The sequence below is a fragment of the Erythrolamprus reginae genome, chromosome 2 (genome assembly GCF_031021105.1).
Source record: "Erythrolamprus reginae isolate rEryReg1 chromosome 2, rEryReg1.hap1, whole genome shotgun sequence".
NCBI classification, from domain to species: domain Eukaryota; kingdom Metazoa; phylum Chordata; class Lepidosauria; order Squamata; family Dipsadidae; genus Erythrolamprus; species Erythrolamprus reginae.
This window is the reverse complement of record NC_091951.1, coordinates 239,799,530-239,814,113: the sequence shown is the minus strand read 5'-3', so window position 1 is coordinate 239,814,113 and position 14,584 is coordinate 239,799,530. Positions and strand designations below refer to the sequence as shown.

The 14,584-nt window shown below is 46.9% G+C and overlaps 1 protein-coding gene across 1 annotated transcript; it reads left to right on the top strand.

The window, feature by feature from the left end:
- The first annotated feature begins 12,618 nt into the window (after positions 1–12,618).
- TMEM271 (transmembrane protein 271) lies at positions 12,619–14,122 on the top strand. The gene has a single exon (XM_070736226.1). The coding sequence runs from the start codon at positions 12,619–12,621 to the stop codon at positions 13,720–13,722; it is 1,104 nt and encodes a 367-aa protein (XP_070592327.1). The 3' UTR covers positions 13,723–14,122.
- Positions 14,123–14,584: the final 462 nt, after the last annotated feature.

Sequence of the window (14,584 nt, the reverse complement as noted above, 5' to 3'; positions counted from 1 at the left end):
ATGCTGCCCCCTCCCTCCCCACATATTCTTTATCAACCCAGTCTTTGCCGTTTAAAAAAGAAATCTGGAATAGGTGGGCACAAAGCTCCAGCTCCCGATTTTTTCCCCCATGAAAGTTTTGGGAACCTGTAATTTATAAAGATTGTAAAGTTTATGCGGCTGGCACTTCATTTTGTACCATGCTGACAGGGTTGTGTCGTCCTTACTAATTAATTAATTAAGGGTATTTTTAAAATAATTAAGTTGGGCAGCAAGCCTTGTTGGCTCACAGTGAAGCTGTTGCCAGCTCCCAATACACAAAGCTGTTTGTTGCATCTCATTGCCATCAGCTCGGAAAGTTCATAGTTATTCCCACTATGACCTGGGGGAATCAGCTGAAAAACACAAAAAGGAGATGCTCTATTCAAATTTCAAGTCATACTTTAAAAGGGGGGGGGGGAATATCTTATAAGTCCTTCTTTGCTCTCTCATTCACGGAAGGGACATAGGAATCAATGTAAAAGCAAATAATGGGTGCGATTGGGGAAACCACAGGGAGGGTGCAGGTCCTGTTTCCCCCCAGGAGATTCCTAGAGAGGCCCCTCAGAAGCTTCTACCCACCTGTTCCGACTTTGTTTCCTCCCAGGAGATTCCTAGAGAGGTCCCATGGAGGTTTCTCCCCACCTTTTCTGTCCCTGTTTCCTCCCAGGAGATTCCTAGAGAGGCCCCATGGAGGCTTCTCCCTGCCTTTTCCAGTTACAGTTTTGGAGGCTCAGGTTTGTGAGTGGAAAATGGTTCTTGAGAAGAGGCAAAAAATCTTGAACAACCGGTTCTTGTCTACAAAAGTTTGTAAGTAGAGGCGTTCTTAGGTAGAGGTACCACTGTATTCCTAATCTCCATGAATTTCTTTCAGATTGGTTACTGTGCAAAGAACTAGGAATATCATAACCTATCATAATCTAATCAATTCGCCACCGACCTATGGAAGTGTGAGTTGGATATGCTTATAATCCAATCGGGCTACCTCTGGAAAATTTATCCCTGGCTTCCATTCTTTTCCCTCCTTCATCTCGTTATTTTTTAATGCAAATGTATAGTTTACTAACATGAAATCCAGCTTTCCCAAATTCCTGCCTTTTCGTGTGTGGTTAAGAGCAGATTCTCCATCAAAGCAGCTCTTTCATTTAAGATACCCATTAATAATTTGCCTAAGTAGAGTCATCCTTAGGTAGAGGTACCACTGTAAACATAAGCAAAGTAGGTACAGGTAAATTAGGACAAAACGACAGGAACAGCAGGCGCAATTGTGCACTTATGCACACCCCTTACAGACCCCTTAGGAATGGCGTGAGGTCAACTGTAGACAGTTTAAGGTTAAAGTTTTTGGAATCTGGGGAAGAAACCGCAGAGTCAGGTAGTGCATTCCAGGCATTGATCACTCTGTTGTTGAAGTTGTATTTTCTGCAATCAAGTTTAGAGCGGTTGACATTGAGTTTGAATCTGTTGTGTGCTCGTGTATTATTGCAGTTGAGGGTGAAGTATTCATTGACAGGTAGGGCATTGTGGTTGTACACAGGGCTTGATTCTTGATCTTTTCACTGCTGCTTCACTCAGGGTCGCGCCGTGCATGCAGCAATCAAAAAACAGCTTCTGCACATGCGCAGAAGCAAAAGTTAACTTCTGTGCATGCGCAGAAACAAAATCCAAGAGAGTGACACCCACGAAAACAACGACAGGATTGGTTCCGGGATGTCATCACCCATTTCTTAATGTTTCTAAAGAATCAGATAGGAATCCACCTCTGATTGTACATTGAGAACTAGATGAAGTTGCTGTTCCAATCCATTACTATAAGCTTGAACTTACAGTACGGTCTCCAGCTAGAATCAACTGTGACATTTTTCCTTGAAGAATTTATCCCTAGAAGTATAACTGCATCTTACTGCGGATAACTCGTATGGGAAGGGACTTGAAAGCAGATTTCAGGAACGGGATCAAGTAGCAAACTATAGTGCGACTGGAAGTAACGCAGCAGCAATAAGAAAATTAAATCAAGCATGGCAAGACCAGGAGTGGATATAAAACAGCAAGAACCCTAATGGTCTTATGCAAATCTCCAAGGCAGCCACTTTCTCAAATGTTGTATAATGAACTTCGGAATGCATCACCTCAAAATCGACATTATAGTCCTGTAAAATTTAATTAATACACCCATGAATTGTTCTCTGTCAAACGGCAAAAGTCTTCAGAAGGCCCTCAAAAACCTTTTTCCTGATATCCTAATTCCTCTCTACCTTTCGACACCAGCAGAAATCGTTTTAAAGGTTCCATCGGCTGATTGCAAAAAAAAAAAAAAGAAAGAACATTTCCCAATCCTGTGAACCTATTTAAAAAAAATAAACAGCCTCAGATGTCATTAACAGAGGCTGTTTTAAAGCTTAATGGCGTACAGGAGGACAATTTCTAGGACCGATTTTTTTAGCAAATGCTACCGGGAAAGGAAAAGGTGATCCTTTTTTTTGGTACAGTGAGATCACCTGCTATTGAAATTTGGCACACCAATTCCCTCCATTAACATTACTGGAGACCACATCTCTGCCTAATTGCTATGGGGGAAAAAAGTCTTCTGAAGTGGAGGCAGATTTTCTCCTACTGAGAAAAGAAAGAACACTTCTATACCAGTATTGCACTTCGGATAGTATTTTAGGTTTCAAATCAGCCCCTGGTGTCAGTAATACGAGCTTCGGTAAATGACCCAGTTTGGGATATTCCAATGGAGGAGCGGAGGACCTTTAATCTCTCCTTCCGACTGTCATTTTTCAATGCTGCAATCAAATTTGAATAATGCTTAGTTATTATTACTTTTACAAACAATTCAAGGCAGCAAACATACCTAATACCCCTTCCTTTTCTTTTTTTTTGCCCAGAACAACAACTCTGTGAGTTGGGTTAAACCAGTGCTTTTTTTTAATTTTCTGTTACGCCCCCTCTAGGAAGAAGTAATCATTTCGCACCCCACGCCCCAACTCTCCGATCTGGGCCCCAATGGAATTTTAATGTTAATATTTATTATTTTACTACGGAAATAAGATTAAATAACTTTGATGAAAATAAATTGGAGAAGCTGATGGCACAATGGAATAAGGTGAAAAATTATATCTTAAGTAGAATTTATGACGACAATGTGAAAAATAAATTCCAATCACTTTTTGTATGTAAAGAAATGTAAACCGGAGCTAAGGAAGAAATTGAAACTTATTGCAAATAATTTAACCACCTAAATGGTGGTGGGGTTTATTGGTTTTGGGCACTTTTTCTTTAAGTAATGTTTTGTTGTTGTTGTAATAAAATTTAACAAAAAATATATTTTTAAAAAAATATTTATTATTTTACTTATTATAAGCTGCAAGCAAACTATTGGCTGAGGAAGGCAGCTCTACCCACTTACCTGGGAGTAAGTCACACTGAACTCAGTGGAGTTGTTTTTGGTTAGGCAGGTATAGGCTACCGTGGTTAGGGCCCTCTTTTGACACAGGGCTAGGCCAGTTTAATCAAGCCGATATTTAGGGGTCACTGGCCTGGCCCCTAAGCACCGCCTCTGGTGGGTACTCACAGCGAATGGTGTGGAAGGAGGCTTTAGGGTACCATTCGAAGCTTTCACCCACCTACAGAGGATGCCCTCATGCCCTCATCACCTCGAGGCTCGACTACTGTAACGCTCTCTACATGGGGCTACCTTTGAAAGGTGTTTTTGGAAACTTCAGATCATGCGGAATGCAGCTGCAAGAGCAATCATGGGCTTTCCCAAATATGCCCATGTTACACCAACACTCCGCAGTCTGCATTGGTTGCCGATCAGTTTCCGGTCACAATTCAAAGTGTTGGTTATGACCTATAAAGCCCTTCATGGCCCCGGACCAGATTATCTCAGGGACCGCCTTCTGCTGCACGAATCCCAGCAACCAGTTAGGTCCCACAGAGTGGGTCTTCTCCAGGTCCCGTCGACTAAACAATGCCGTTTGGTGGGACCCAGGGAAAGAGCCTTCTCTGTGGTGGCCCCGGCCTTTGGAACCAACTCCCCCCCAGAGATTAGAATTGCCCCCACCCTCCTTGCCTTTCGTAAGCTACTTAAAACCCACCTCTGCCGTCAGGCATGGGGGAATTGAGATACTCTTTCCCCCTAGGCCTTTACAATTTTATGCATGGGATGTCTGTATGTATGTTTGGTTTTTATATTAATGGGTTTTTTAATCGTTTTTAGTATTGGATTATTATTGTATACTGTCTTATTATTGCTGTTAGCCGCCCCGAGTCTCCAGAGAGGGGCGGCATACAAATCCAACAAATAATAATAATAATGCTCCTCCTTGTCCAGCAATAGGTCCGCCACACTGTTCATGGCTATCGCAGTGCCCATCAAGAATAACAATCACCCCGCCCCGCCGGACTGCCTTCTCTTCCAGGCTCAGAGCATCTTGCAACTGAAAAAACACTCCCTGTCTGGGGGGAATAGATTGAGAGGGACCATGTATGTTCTCTGGGAGTCACACGCGCCCCCTGGCATTGCTCTATGCCCTCCAGGGGGATGCACCCCACTATTTGAGAAGCACTGGGTTAGACCAAAAATGGAGAGAGAGAGATTGGGCCAAACTCATCCATCTGGCTTTCCTTGCCAAGGTGAGACTAGAACTCACGTTCTCCTGGTTTCTAGCCTGCTCCATTCACCACTATACTAAACTGGCTGCTTATTATTCTACATATATTGTCTGTTCTATAGAATGGACTTCTACAGCAAGACAAGGGGAGAGGGGATAAATGGTGAAACCTGTGCTATGATATGACACAAGCTTCCAACCGATGAATCTTTCGACTGTCTTCCCATATGAAATGCAGCTAAGATCAGTCCAGGCCATTCTCAATTTATGCATCCTCGTAACAGTTCTCTGCATGCAATAGATCGGGTGAAATTGGCCAGTTAAATCAATTAAACCTGCTATAATCCCGTTTGCTATGCAGATGTATTCCAGGATGCATTTTTCTGGATTGCAAAATGGAATCATAAAAATAAAAAGGAAAATATATCTCTCTCTCCATTCATATAGGGAAAACTTAAATGAAGAGCTGTATTTTCAACCATTAGCTAAAAATGTAATGGTAATTCTACAGTGTAAGCTCACCTAAGGGATAAAACAGCAAGCATTACTTAGTGGTATATCAGTTATTAGCAAAGCCTGCTTAGAGTCTTAGTGGCTTAGTCATCCTTTGTCTTACCTTGTTGGTTTGCTTGTGTTTTTTTTTAGTGTGAGATTGTTTCTAAACTTTAGAGAGAGAAAAACTGATTTGAAAGTTCTCTGTTGATAGAAATGCTGGAGATAATTTGATGTTTCAAAATCTGGTCCCAGTACTATATTTTTGGGCTGGGCGGAATCTAGTCTTTCATCAAGTGAGCATCCACTCTACTTATAATATCTTTTGTAACTGCTTCTATTGTTGGATGGCTTATTGGCTCCTTGTGCTCCATCTGGCCTTACTCTTCAGCCTCTAAGAAGTCAAAGGAAATCTTTAATTGTGTGACATTCATAACAAGCAAGCCTGACTTCTTGTCTTCATCAAGTGCTGCAAAAAAAAACAGCAATGCAAAGACTGGCAGCTTAAAACCATGGCCACATATAACTGTTCAAATGTCATCACCGGTTCAAGGTTGACTCAGCCTTCCATCCTTCCGAGGTGGGTAAAATGAGGACCCGGATTGTGGGGGCAATAGGCTGGCTCTGTTAAAAAGTGCTATTGCTAACATGCTGTAAGCCGCCCTGAGTCTAAGGAAAAGGGCAGCATAAAAATCAAATAAATAAATAAAATAAATAAATAAATAAACCGAAGACTTGAGATTTGGTAAGTGCTATATATCAGACATAAGAAGACATCTCTGTAGAAGTCAGGTGTCTTGCTTACTTGTATTCAGTATAGTCAACTAATTCTCAAAAGTGCTTTTTCAAGAGGCAACTGGACTTTCTGGCTTCTCTTCGAAGATGTTTCACTTCTTATCTTGGTTGAGAAGCGCAATGTCTTCAAAAAAAAATAAAACCCCAACAAGGAAGTCCAGTTGCCTCTTGAAAAAGCACCTTTGGGACAACCATGACCTGGATGGCTGAGAATCTCCATAGACAGTCAAGTGACTCACTATTCTGAACTCTCCGAAGGACATAGCAATGCAGTTCGAAAGCATGCAAATGTGAGTAGATTAATAGGTACCATTTTGATGGGAAGACAACAGCATTCTATGTGCCTTTGGCATATAACCAGTGAAGGGCTACCAAAATTTTTACTACTACACTGTGGGTGTGGCTTATGCATTTTCTTTCAACATCTTTCAGTGCAAGTTGGGTGCTCTGGGGTGGAGCTCCATTTTTGCTACCCCACTGCGTCCCCTCCCATCCGGGCAGTAGCCCACCCCTGCATATAACCATGACCATAAGAAAAGGTCTTTGGACAATGCTGGCTCCTTCGGCCAAGAAACGGATATGAGCACAGCGCCCTAGAATCAGACACATCTGAACAGGGAAACCTTTACCTTTTTAAGTAGCTTTACTTCTCCAAGTAGACCTTACAAACAGGTGGATGGAGTCAGCTCTTGTGGGATTCTACAAGATTCAGTTGTCTCATCTGTAGCCTTTAATGTTGCATAATACAGCAACACCCACCCATTGTTGGGGGGGAGCTGTGATGGCTCCACAGAAGTCTGTGAAAGCTTAAAGAAATATTATGATTTAAATCTTAATAATAATAATAATTATTATTATTCTTGTTGTTGTTGTTCTGTTGTTGTTGTTGTTGTTGTTGTTGTTGTTATTATTATTATTATTATTTAATTAGATTGTATGCCACCCCTCTCCGAAAACTTGAGTTACCTATTGCGTCTATGGCCATGGTATGTGGCCACAAAAGGGATTTAAAGGGAATCTGTGAACAGAAGGTTGAGAACCACTTTCTTTCATTGTTGTTTTCGTTGCATTGTTTTTCGGAGGGGAAAATGAGACCAGTTAAAATTCAACATTAATCTTAATATCCACCAGGCATTCACTTTTGGATAGAACACCGAGGAAGGGGGAGGAGCCGATACCAGAATAAATTAACATTTAAAGGCAAATTACAGCTTTTTTCAATGGGAGGCAACGCTGAAACGAGCGTGTAAGGTCTTCAGCGCGGATAAGCAGTTGGCGTGATAACAGCTCGTGGTGGGTTTTTTTGTTATTCATCCCGCCAATAATAACAAGCGCGGAGGAGATTGCGTCGATCTTTGCTAAGGCAGCACAAGTTCCTGATAAACATCCCTGGGGGAAAGACGGGGCAGAGAAGGGAAAGCTCAGGGGATGAGATCCCTGTCACTTTCCAGTTGCGGGTCGCCGCGCTCAGATTAATTCATTAACAGGCATTGCCTGGAGATGAAGCCATCAAGACTTCGCAAAGCGTGCGGAGGAGCCTGTTGTCTGCCAGGCAGGCAGCCGGCCCCCAAGCCTTCTGATCTCCCCTGTCTGTCTTTCTGTCTCTCTCTCACCCTCCTTCCCTCCCTCCCTCCCTCCCTCTCTCTCTCACACACAGTTGTCCTAGCTGACGGATTCCTTGCTTGCCAGATTCCAAAGAAGATCCAGATAGAAATCGGTGGGGGCAATGAGCCCCAGCGGGATGAACTTGGGTCGCCAACCTCCTCTCGCCATGTTCGCGAAGCCTCAAGCTCTGGGTCAAACGAGAAAAGTTCCAGCGGGAATCTCTCTCTCTCTCTCTCTCTCTCTCTCTCTCTCTCTCTCTCTCTCTCTCTCTCTCTCTCTCTCTCTCTCTCTCTCTCTCTCTCTCTCTCTCTCTCTCACACACACACACACACACACACACACAGTTGTTCAAGCTTTAAGACGATTCCTTCCTTGCCAGAGGATTCCAAAGAGGATCCTCCCTCTCTCCTTCTCCCTCTCCCCCTCCCTCTCCTCTCATCCCCTCTCTTCTCTTTTCCTCTTTTTTGAGACTCCCGGCTGAGAACGTCTCAATAATTTGGCTCCCCTCTCTTAACCATCTTTTAAAGAAAAATAAATAAGCAAATAAATAAATAAATAAATAAATTAATTAATAAATACATACATATGCTCTCAGTGTACATAAAAGAAAAATATACATTTGTCAAGAATCATGTGGTACAACACTTAATGATTGTCATAAGTGTTCTTCATTGTAATAAGCAATGAAGAAACAATCAAGAAAAATAAAAATACATACATACATACATACATACATACATACATACATACATACATACATACATACAAGATAGATAGATAGATAGATAGATAGAGATAGATAGATAGATAGATAGATAGATAGATAGATAGATAGATAGATAGATAGATACAGTGAAACAGCCGAGCCTTGAAATGAAGGGTCCCAGGTGCTCGCTGAGCTTGGTTGTTTCCTGCAGACGTCTCGTTTATCCAAACTAGATAACATCGTCGGCGCACAGGTAAAACATCTGTGTTTTCTTGCACTGAAGACCCCTCACTGGAACATTTGATCAGCAACTTGTGGAAGGCACCAGTATTCCTGCTCCCTGCACTTGTCACCACCGCAACCTTCTAGAGTTTCGTTGGATTCAGTCCTAGCACCGAGTCCCACAAACCGCAACTTTTGTTCCCGTGCAAACGATCCTGGTTTAAAATAACCAGAATATCTTGAGGCAGAAAAGTCCTGTCCAGCTAGTCCTATTTCTGGAAGCAGCATATCTGACCCTTTTCAGAGGAAAGTTAACCCTACAAGTTTAAGTCATTTTAATTTTTGTTGGAGTGCAGCCCTGCAGGCTACTTCAGCTAACTGCTAGCTGTAGTTCAGCAGTTCAAATCTCACCACTGGCTCAAGGTTGACTCAGCCTTCCATGCTTCCCAGTTGGGTAAAATGAGGATCCAGATTGTTGGGGGCAATATGGTCACTCTCTTTAAACCACTTAGAGTGGCTGTAAAAGCACTATGAAACGGTATATAAGTCAGAATAGAATATAATAGAATAGAATAGACTTCTTTATTGGCCAAGTGTGATTGGGCACACAAGGAATTTGTCTTGGTGCATATGCTCTCAGTGTACATAAAAGAAAAATATACATTTGTCAAGAATCATGTGGTACAACACTTAATGATTGTCATAAGTGTTCTTCATTGTAATAAGCAATGAAGAAACAATCAAGAAAAATAAAAATCTTAGAGTACAAGCAACAAATTACAGTCATATTAAGTGGGAGGGAAAGGATGATATGAATAATGAGAAAAAAGCTAGTAGAAATATTGCTATTGGGTGCCATCACTACAGCGACAACAAAATGGGCACCCCGTTCCCAGCCCTGAAGCATCAGCTACCTGGGTGCGCTTGAGAAACAGAAGCAGACTGGCCCAGGTAAGTGTGGACTGATCAAGGTGACTTTTGTGGCACTCGTGTCTTCAGAAACAACGACGGTCATGGAAATGCTAAAGAAATACATCCCTCCAAATCCTCTATATGTCCCTCACCTATGTGGTTTATCCACATGTTTACTAAGAGTTGACCCCCACTGGATTATCTCTCAATGAATCAAATCCCCCTTAGCAGAAGCTGTGTAAAGCCTATAAATGTCCCCCCACCCCCAAAAATGATTGAAATAGCAACACATCTAGCTCTCTGGCCCAGCTTTTGCCAACCTTTTCTGAAGTGCAGAATCAGAGCCGTTTCGGGGGTGGGGGGGGAAGCCTTTGTATTTGAAAAACAGGTTTGATGCTCTTTTAAAAGAGCACTAGACTAATATATAAAAAGACAAGTGCTTTGGAAAGTGCTGATCAGGCATAATGTCGGCAAATGCCTTCTTTCTGGTCTCTCAGGACCTTAAAAAAAATCTTGTAAGGCAGAGCCCAACAACCCCAGGAAAGAAGAAAGCAGGTAGTAGGAATAGCAGCCTTAACGTGACCAAAGAGCCAACCTTTGAAGGTGTGAGCAATCAGATGGTCAGTGAAGAATCAGACCACAGCCAGCAGATCAGGAAAAGATGTAAGAGGGAAACCTTACGTCCAATAAGGTTAAGGAGGGAAGTGTTTTTAATAGGGAAGTGAACACAAGAACAAGGGGGCACAATGCGAGGTTAGCTGGGGGAAAGATCAGAAGCAACGTGAGAAAATATTATTTTACTGAAAGAGTAGTAGATGCTTGGAATAAACGTCCAGCAGACGTGGTTGGTAAATCCACAGTAACTGAATTTAAACGCACCTGGAATAAACATATATCCATCCTAAGATAAAATACAGGAAATAGTACAAGGGCAGGCTAGATGGACCATGAGGTCTTCTTCTGCCGTCAATCTTCTATGTTTCTGTGTTTCAATATTCTAAACCTCAAGAGCCCTGGGTGACTGCAAGCTGCTTCAACTATATAGGTTGGACCAGTGTTTCCCAACCTTGGCAACTTGAAGATATCTGGACTTCAACTCCCAGAATTCCCCAGCCAACACTGGGTTGGACAATGGTGGAACGTTCGAGGCATGGATGGAGACACTGTAGAGAAGAAAAGTGAGGAAAATGGCTTGACTCAGAGTAGAAGGTGGCTTCGAATCAAGATTAACACAGTAGATGAATCCGTAGCGAAAGAGCAGGCGGTGAGCGGATCTTGACAACGCATTCGCTTCCAACGGAAGCCAAAACCAGGTTCGTTTGTCACATTCTGGTCGTTGAGGTGAGGCGCCCTTAGATCAAGAGCATCAACGGTGCCCTGATCTCTTTATTTGAACCCCGCCAACCTCACTTGGGAGGGTAACAGGGTGGGGTGTGGTTTCAAGTAAGAGGACACTTTTAACCAGACACAGAGATAGATGGATGGATGGATGGATGGATGGATGGATGGATGGATGGATGGATGGATGGATGGATGGATGGAGAATTGGAGGGAAGGAGAGATGGAGGGAGGGAGAGATGGAGAGATTGGATCGCCTATCTGGCACTTCTGTTTATCTGGGGAACTAGGAACCTAATTTGAGCTTCTCCGACGCTATACAAAAGCGCAGCCCACAGGCGATTCAGCCACACACAGCCCAATCGCCGATAAAAGGTTGCGTGCTATAGTCTTCTTTGCAACAACGGGGTGTTAACGCATAGAACCCGGGCAACGGATTCAAAACTTCGCCGCTTTTCTGCCTTTTCACACTCTCTCCGCTTCCGTCCCTACCGTCCCTGTCCTATTGTCTACTTTTTATCATTACTTATCTAATGTTTAATATGTACAAATTATCACCCTATAATTGTTTGACAAATAAATAAATAAATAAATAAAATAAATAAAGCCCGGCTCTCTGCACATCGTCTTTCCGTGCCCTCCCCCCTCACAATTTATCGGATAGCGAACTTAAACGCGACCCTCGCAAAATATTTCCCCTCCGCACCAGCCTGTGGATTTCGTGCTGCTGCCTGCGCCGTCGGGGGTGGGGGTTGCTGTCAAGGCAGCGAAGCAGATCGGGAAGCGGAGAGAGTAGGTGATGGAGGGCGGAAGAAGTACGGAGAAGCGGCGTTGGAGTCTCCGCGGCAGCCCACGAGTAGAATTTTTTTTCCCCCACCCACCGACTGGAAGAATGATTCACTCTGTATACGAATGAAAGTGACGCTTCCTTCGCCCGCCGCCCCCCTTCCTCCTCCTCCTCCGGTTTCTCCTCCTGCGCTTGAAAGCCAACCTCTTCGCCAGTCGCCCTTTGACACACGCGCGGTCGGCGGGCAGGCAAGATCCTCCCGACCGAGCTTTAAAACGCGGCGCCTCCTGCCTTTTGGCGCGAAGGCTTTCGGAGCGGCTGAGGGAAGTGGACGTGCACCCTTCAAGAACTGAGGAGAAAGAGGAGGAGGTTGGGCGGGGGGAGGGGAGGGGTCGATCGTCGATTGCCGGGCGGGAAAGACACGCCTTCTTTTCTCGCCGTTTTTTTGCCCTCCGACGAGTTGATTCGATCCAGCTTCGGAGACACCCCCCCTCCCCACCCACCGCCTGGGCGCGTCTAGGTTGACACCCCGTCCCGCCGAGGAATGGACGGTGGGAGCTGTGCCACGCGCGTCTCCGGAGGAGGGCCGGCTCGTCCACCCCGTCGGACCTGTTTTTTTCCTCCACCCCGCGGCGGCGGCTAGATCTGCCCTCCCTCCCGCTGCCCCAAGCGAGGTGCTCGATGCCCCTCTTTCGCCTCGAACTTGCTGCCATCAATAATTCATCGGCTCCCAGCAGTAGCGGCGGCGAGCAAGAGAGCAGCAGCAGCAGCAGCAATAAGAGAGAGCGGGAGGCGGCAGGGCGGGGAGGAAAAAGCTGGTGCGTGAGCCGCGCTTGCCGGCTGCCTGCAGAGAGGAGGCGGCGGGGACAGCGGCGGCCGCTGTGGCGGTAGCAGGCAGAGCAACGGCGGCGGCGCATTCGGAACTCTCCCTTCTCGCCACCGTCCCCGGCATTATGTTCCCGCGACACGCGGCGGCCGCCTCCCCGGCAAGGGCCGCCGACGCCGAGGAGGACACGGGAGGATGAGGACAGAAGGGAGGCGGAGGAGGAGGAGGCGCAGGCGGAGGGAGGCGGAGGAGGCGAGGCGAGGAGGAGGAGGAGGCGCAGGCGGCGGAGGAGACGCGGAGGATGAAGTGGAGTGTCCGGGGAGCCTGCGCCGCGCTCTCCAGCTGCCTCCTGCTCGCCTGCGCGCTGAGCGCCGCCGCGGTGGGCCTCAAGTGCTTCTCGCTGGGCTCCGAACTCAAGGGGGAGCCGTTCCGCCTGGGCACGGCGGCCGGCGCTTTCTACTCGGGGCTCCTGCTGACCGCCGGCATCTCGCTCTTGGGCTCCGCGCTCTTCTGCTGCCGCCCGCCGGACGACGAAGGGGCCGGCGGAGCGCGGCGCCAAGGGCACGCGGCGAGCGAAGGCGCGGTGGTGCCGGTGGCCGGAGACGCTCAGCCTCAGTCCCAGGCGCTGCCCAAGGGGCCCCCCGGTGGGCGACAGAACTTCCTCCTACTGGGGGTCCTGGTTTTCATGCTGGGGGTGCTGAGCGCCTTCGCCGGGGCCGTCATCGACGGCGACACGGTGTCTCTGGTGGAGAAGAAGTACTCGCACTACTGCCTCCTACAGGTTGGAGGAGGAGGAGGGTCATCGGCTCGGGCGCGGCCTGCGGGGGGCCCCGACGGCTCGACCACGACGCTGCTGCTGCGCTGCCAGAAGCTGCGGGACTATCAGCGCGGCTTGGTCATCTCCACCATCTTCAACGCCCTCGAGTGCCTGCTGGGGCTGCTCAACCTGCTCCTGGTCAAGAACTACAAAGCGGCTCAGCAGCGGGGCCTGCGCCGACGGCGGCGCTGCCGGCAGGAGCAGCGCCTCGGGGGCGGCCGTCGGAGGCGGCGGAGGGGAGGCGGCGGCGGGGGAAGTGGCGGCGGCCCGGCCGGCTCTGGGGGCGGCCGACGACCTCAACGCCAAAGCCAAGGTTCCATCTTCTCCAGCGAGGACCCGGATCTTTCCCCGGGGGGCGATTGCGCCTTCCAGGCCGTCTCCTACATCAACGTCGGCGTCTTCCACGTCTTCGACGAGGCCGGGGTGGAGGTACACTGTGGCGGCCACCCTTCCATCGAGTTGCCTGGGTATTCGCCCATGGACCCCGAGCTCAATGCCTCCTACCCCTACTGCTACCCGCTGCCCAATGAGCAGCCTCCTGCCTATGAAGACATCTATCCCAGGGAGCTCTGTGCCAACCGCGTGTAGGCCCCGGCCAGGCCCCTTTGTAGACCCACCGCGCTGCCCTTCAGCCTGCTGGACTGAGAGGGGCAGAAGGTGAACTTGGGGCCAAGGGGGCAAAGCACAGAGGTTTAATTGGGCAGGACCAGTAGCACAAGGTGAAGCCAAACCCTCCCGCTGTTTGCCAGGATTCTTAACCCAGAAGCTGCCAAAAAACCAAAAAAAAGAAAAAATCACCCCAAGGTAGAACCCCCCCAATAAATGCCTAGAAATGAGACCAGGCTGGTGTGTAGTGTTGGTCCTGCTTTTGGTGGCAAGTGATAACCTGTTGGCCCAAACGGCTTTGCCTTCCTTTTTCCCCCTGAAGAATATGGCATAGTTTTCTCTTCGCCTCTGGTTGGAGAAGTCTTGAACAGAGTTTTAGAAAGTTGCCAGTGTTTTGCAACCTGTTGGAGCTTTCTCCAATGTATCCTGTCAAGATTTCTCTCTTTCTCTTCTATGGTACTTTTGGTTCTAAAAGTGGGGGGGGGGGGTGTTTGACCACATAGCTACCTGTTAAAGGGTTGAGCAAAGTGCATTTTCACCGATAAAGATAATTGGGGCAATCACGGGATGATGCTTTTAATACCTTTTAAATTTTTACCCTTACCATCTTTTATCTCTTCCGCCTTGATCAAATGGTGAACTTTTTAGGGTTGGTTCTCACAGTTCTCTCATTTGGCTTGGATTGAAATCACCAAAAGGTTCAGCCTTTCTGGCCTCCTCACCCTTCCCTGCATCAAATGAATCTTCATGATAACCTCAGCTTTAAAAGTGCAAAAGAGTTAAGGTCAGAGAACCAGCCAGAAAGAGGGAGAGAGAGGGAGAGAGAGAAAAGCACGCATGAATC

Bases quoted from the DNA above. Each gene is read 5' to 3' on its own strand.
- TMEM271 (XM_070736226.1), top strand. From the start codon at position 12,619: ATGAAGTGGAGTGTCCGGGGAGCCTGCGCCGCGCTCTCCAGCTGCCTC.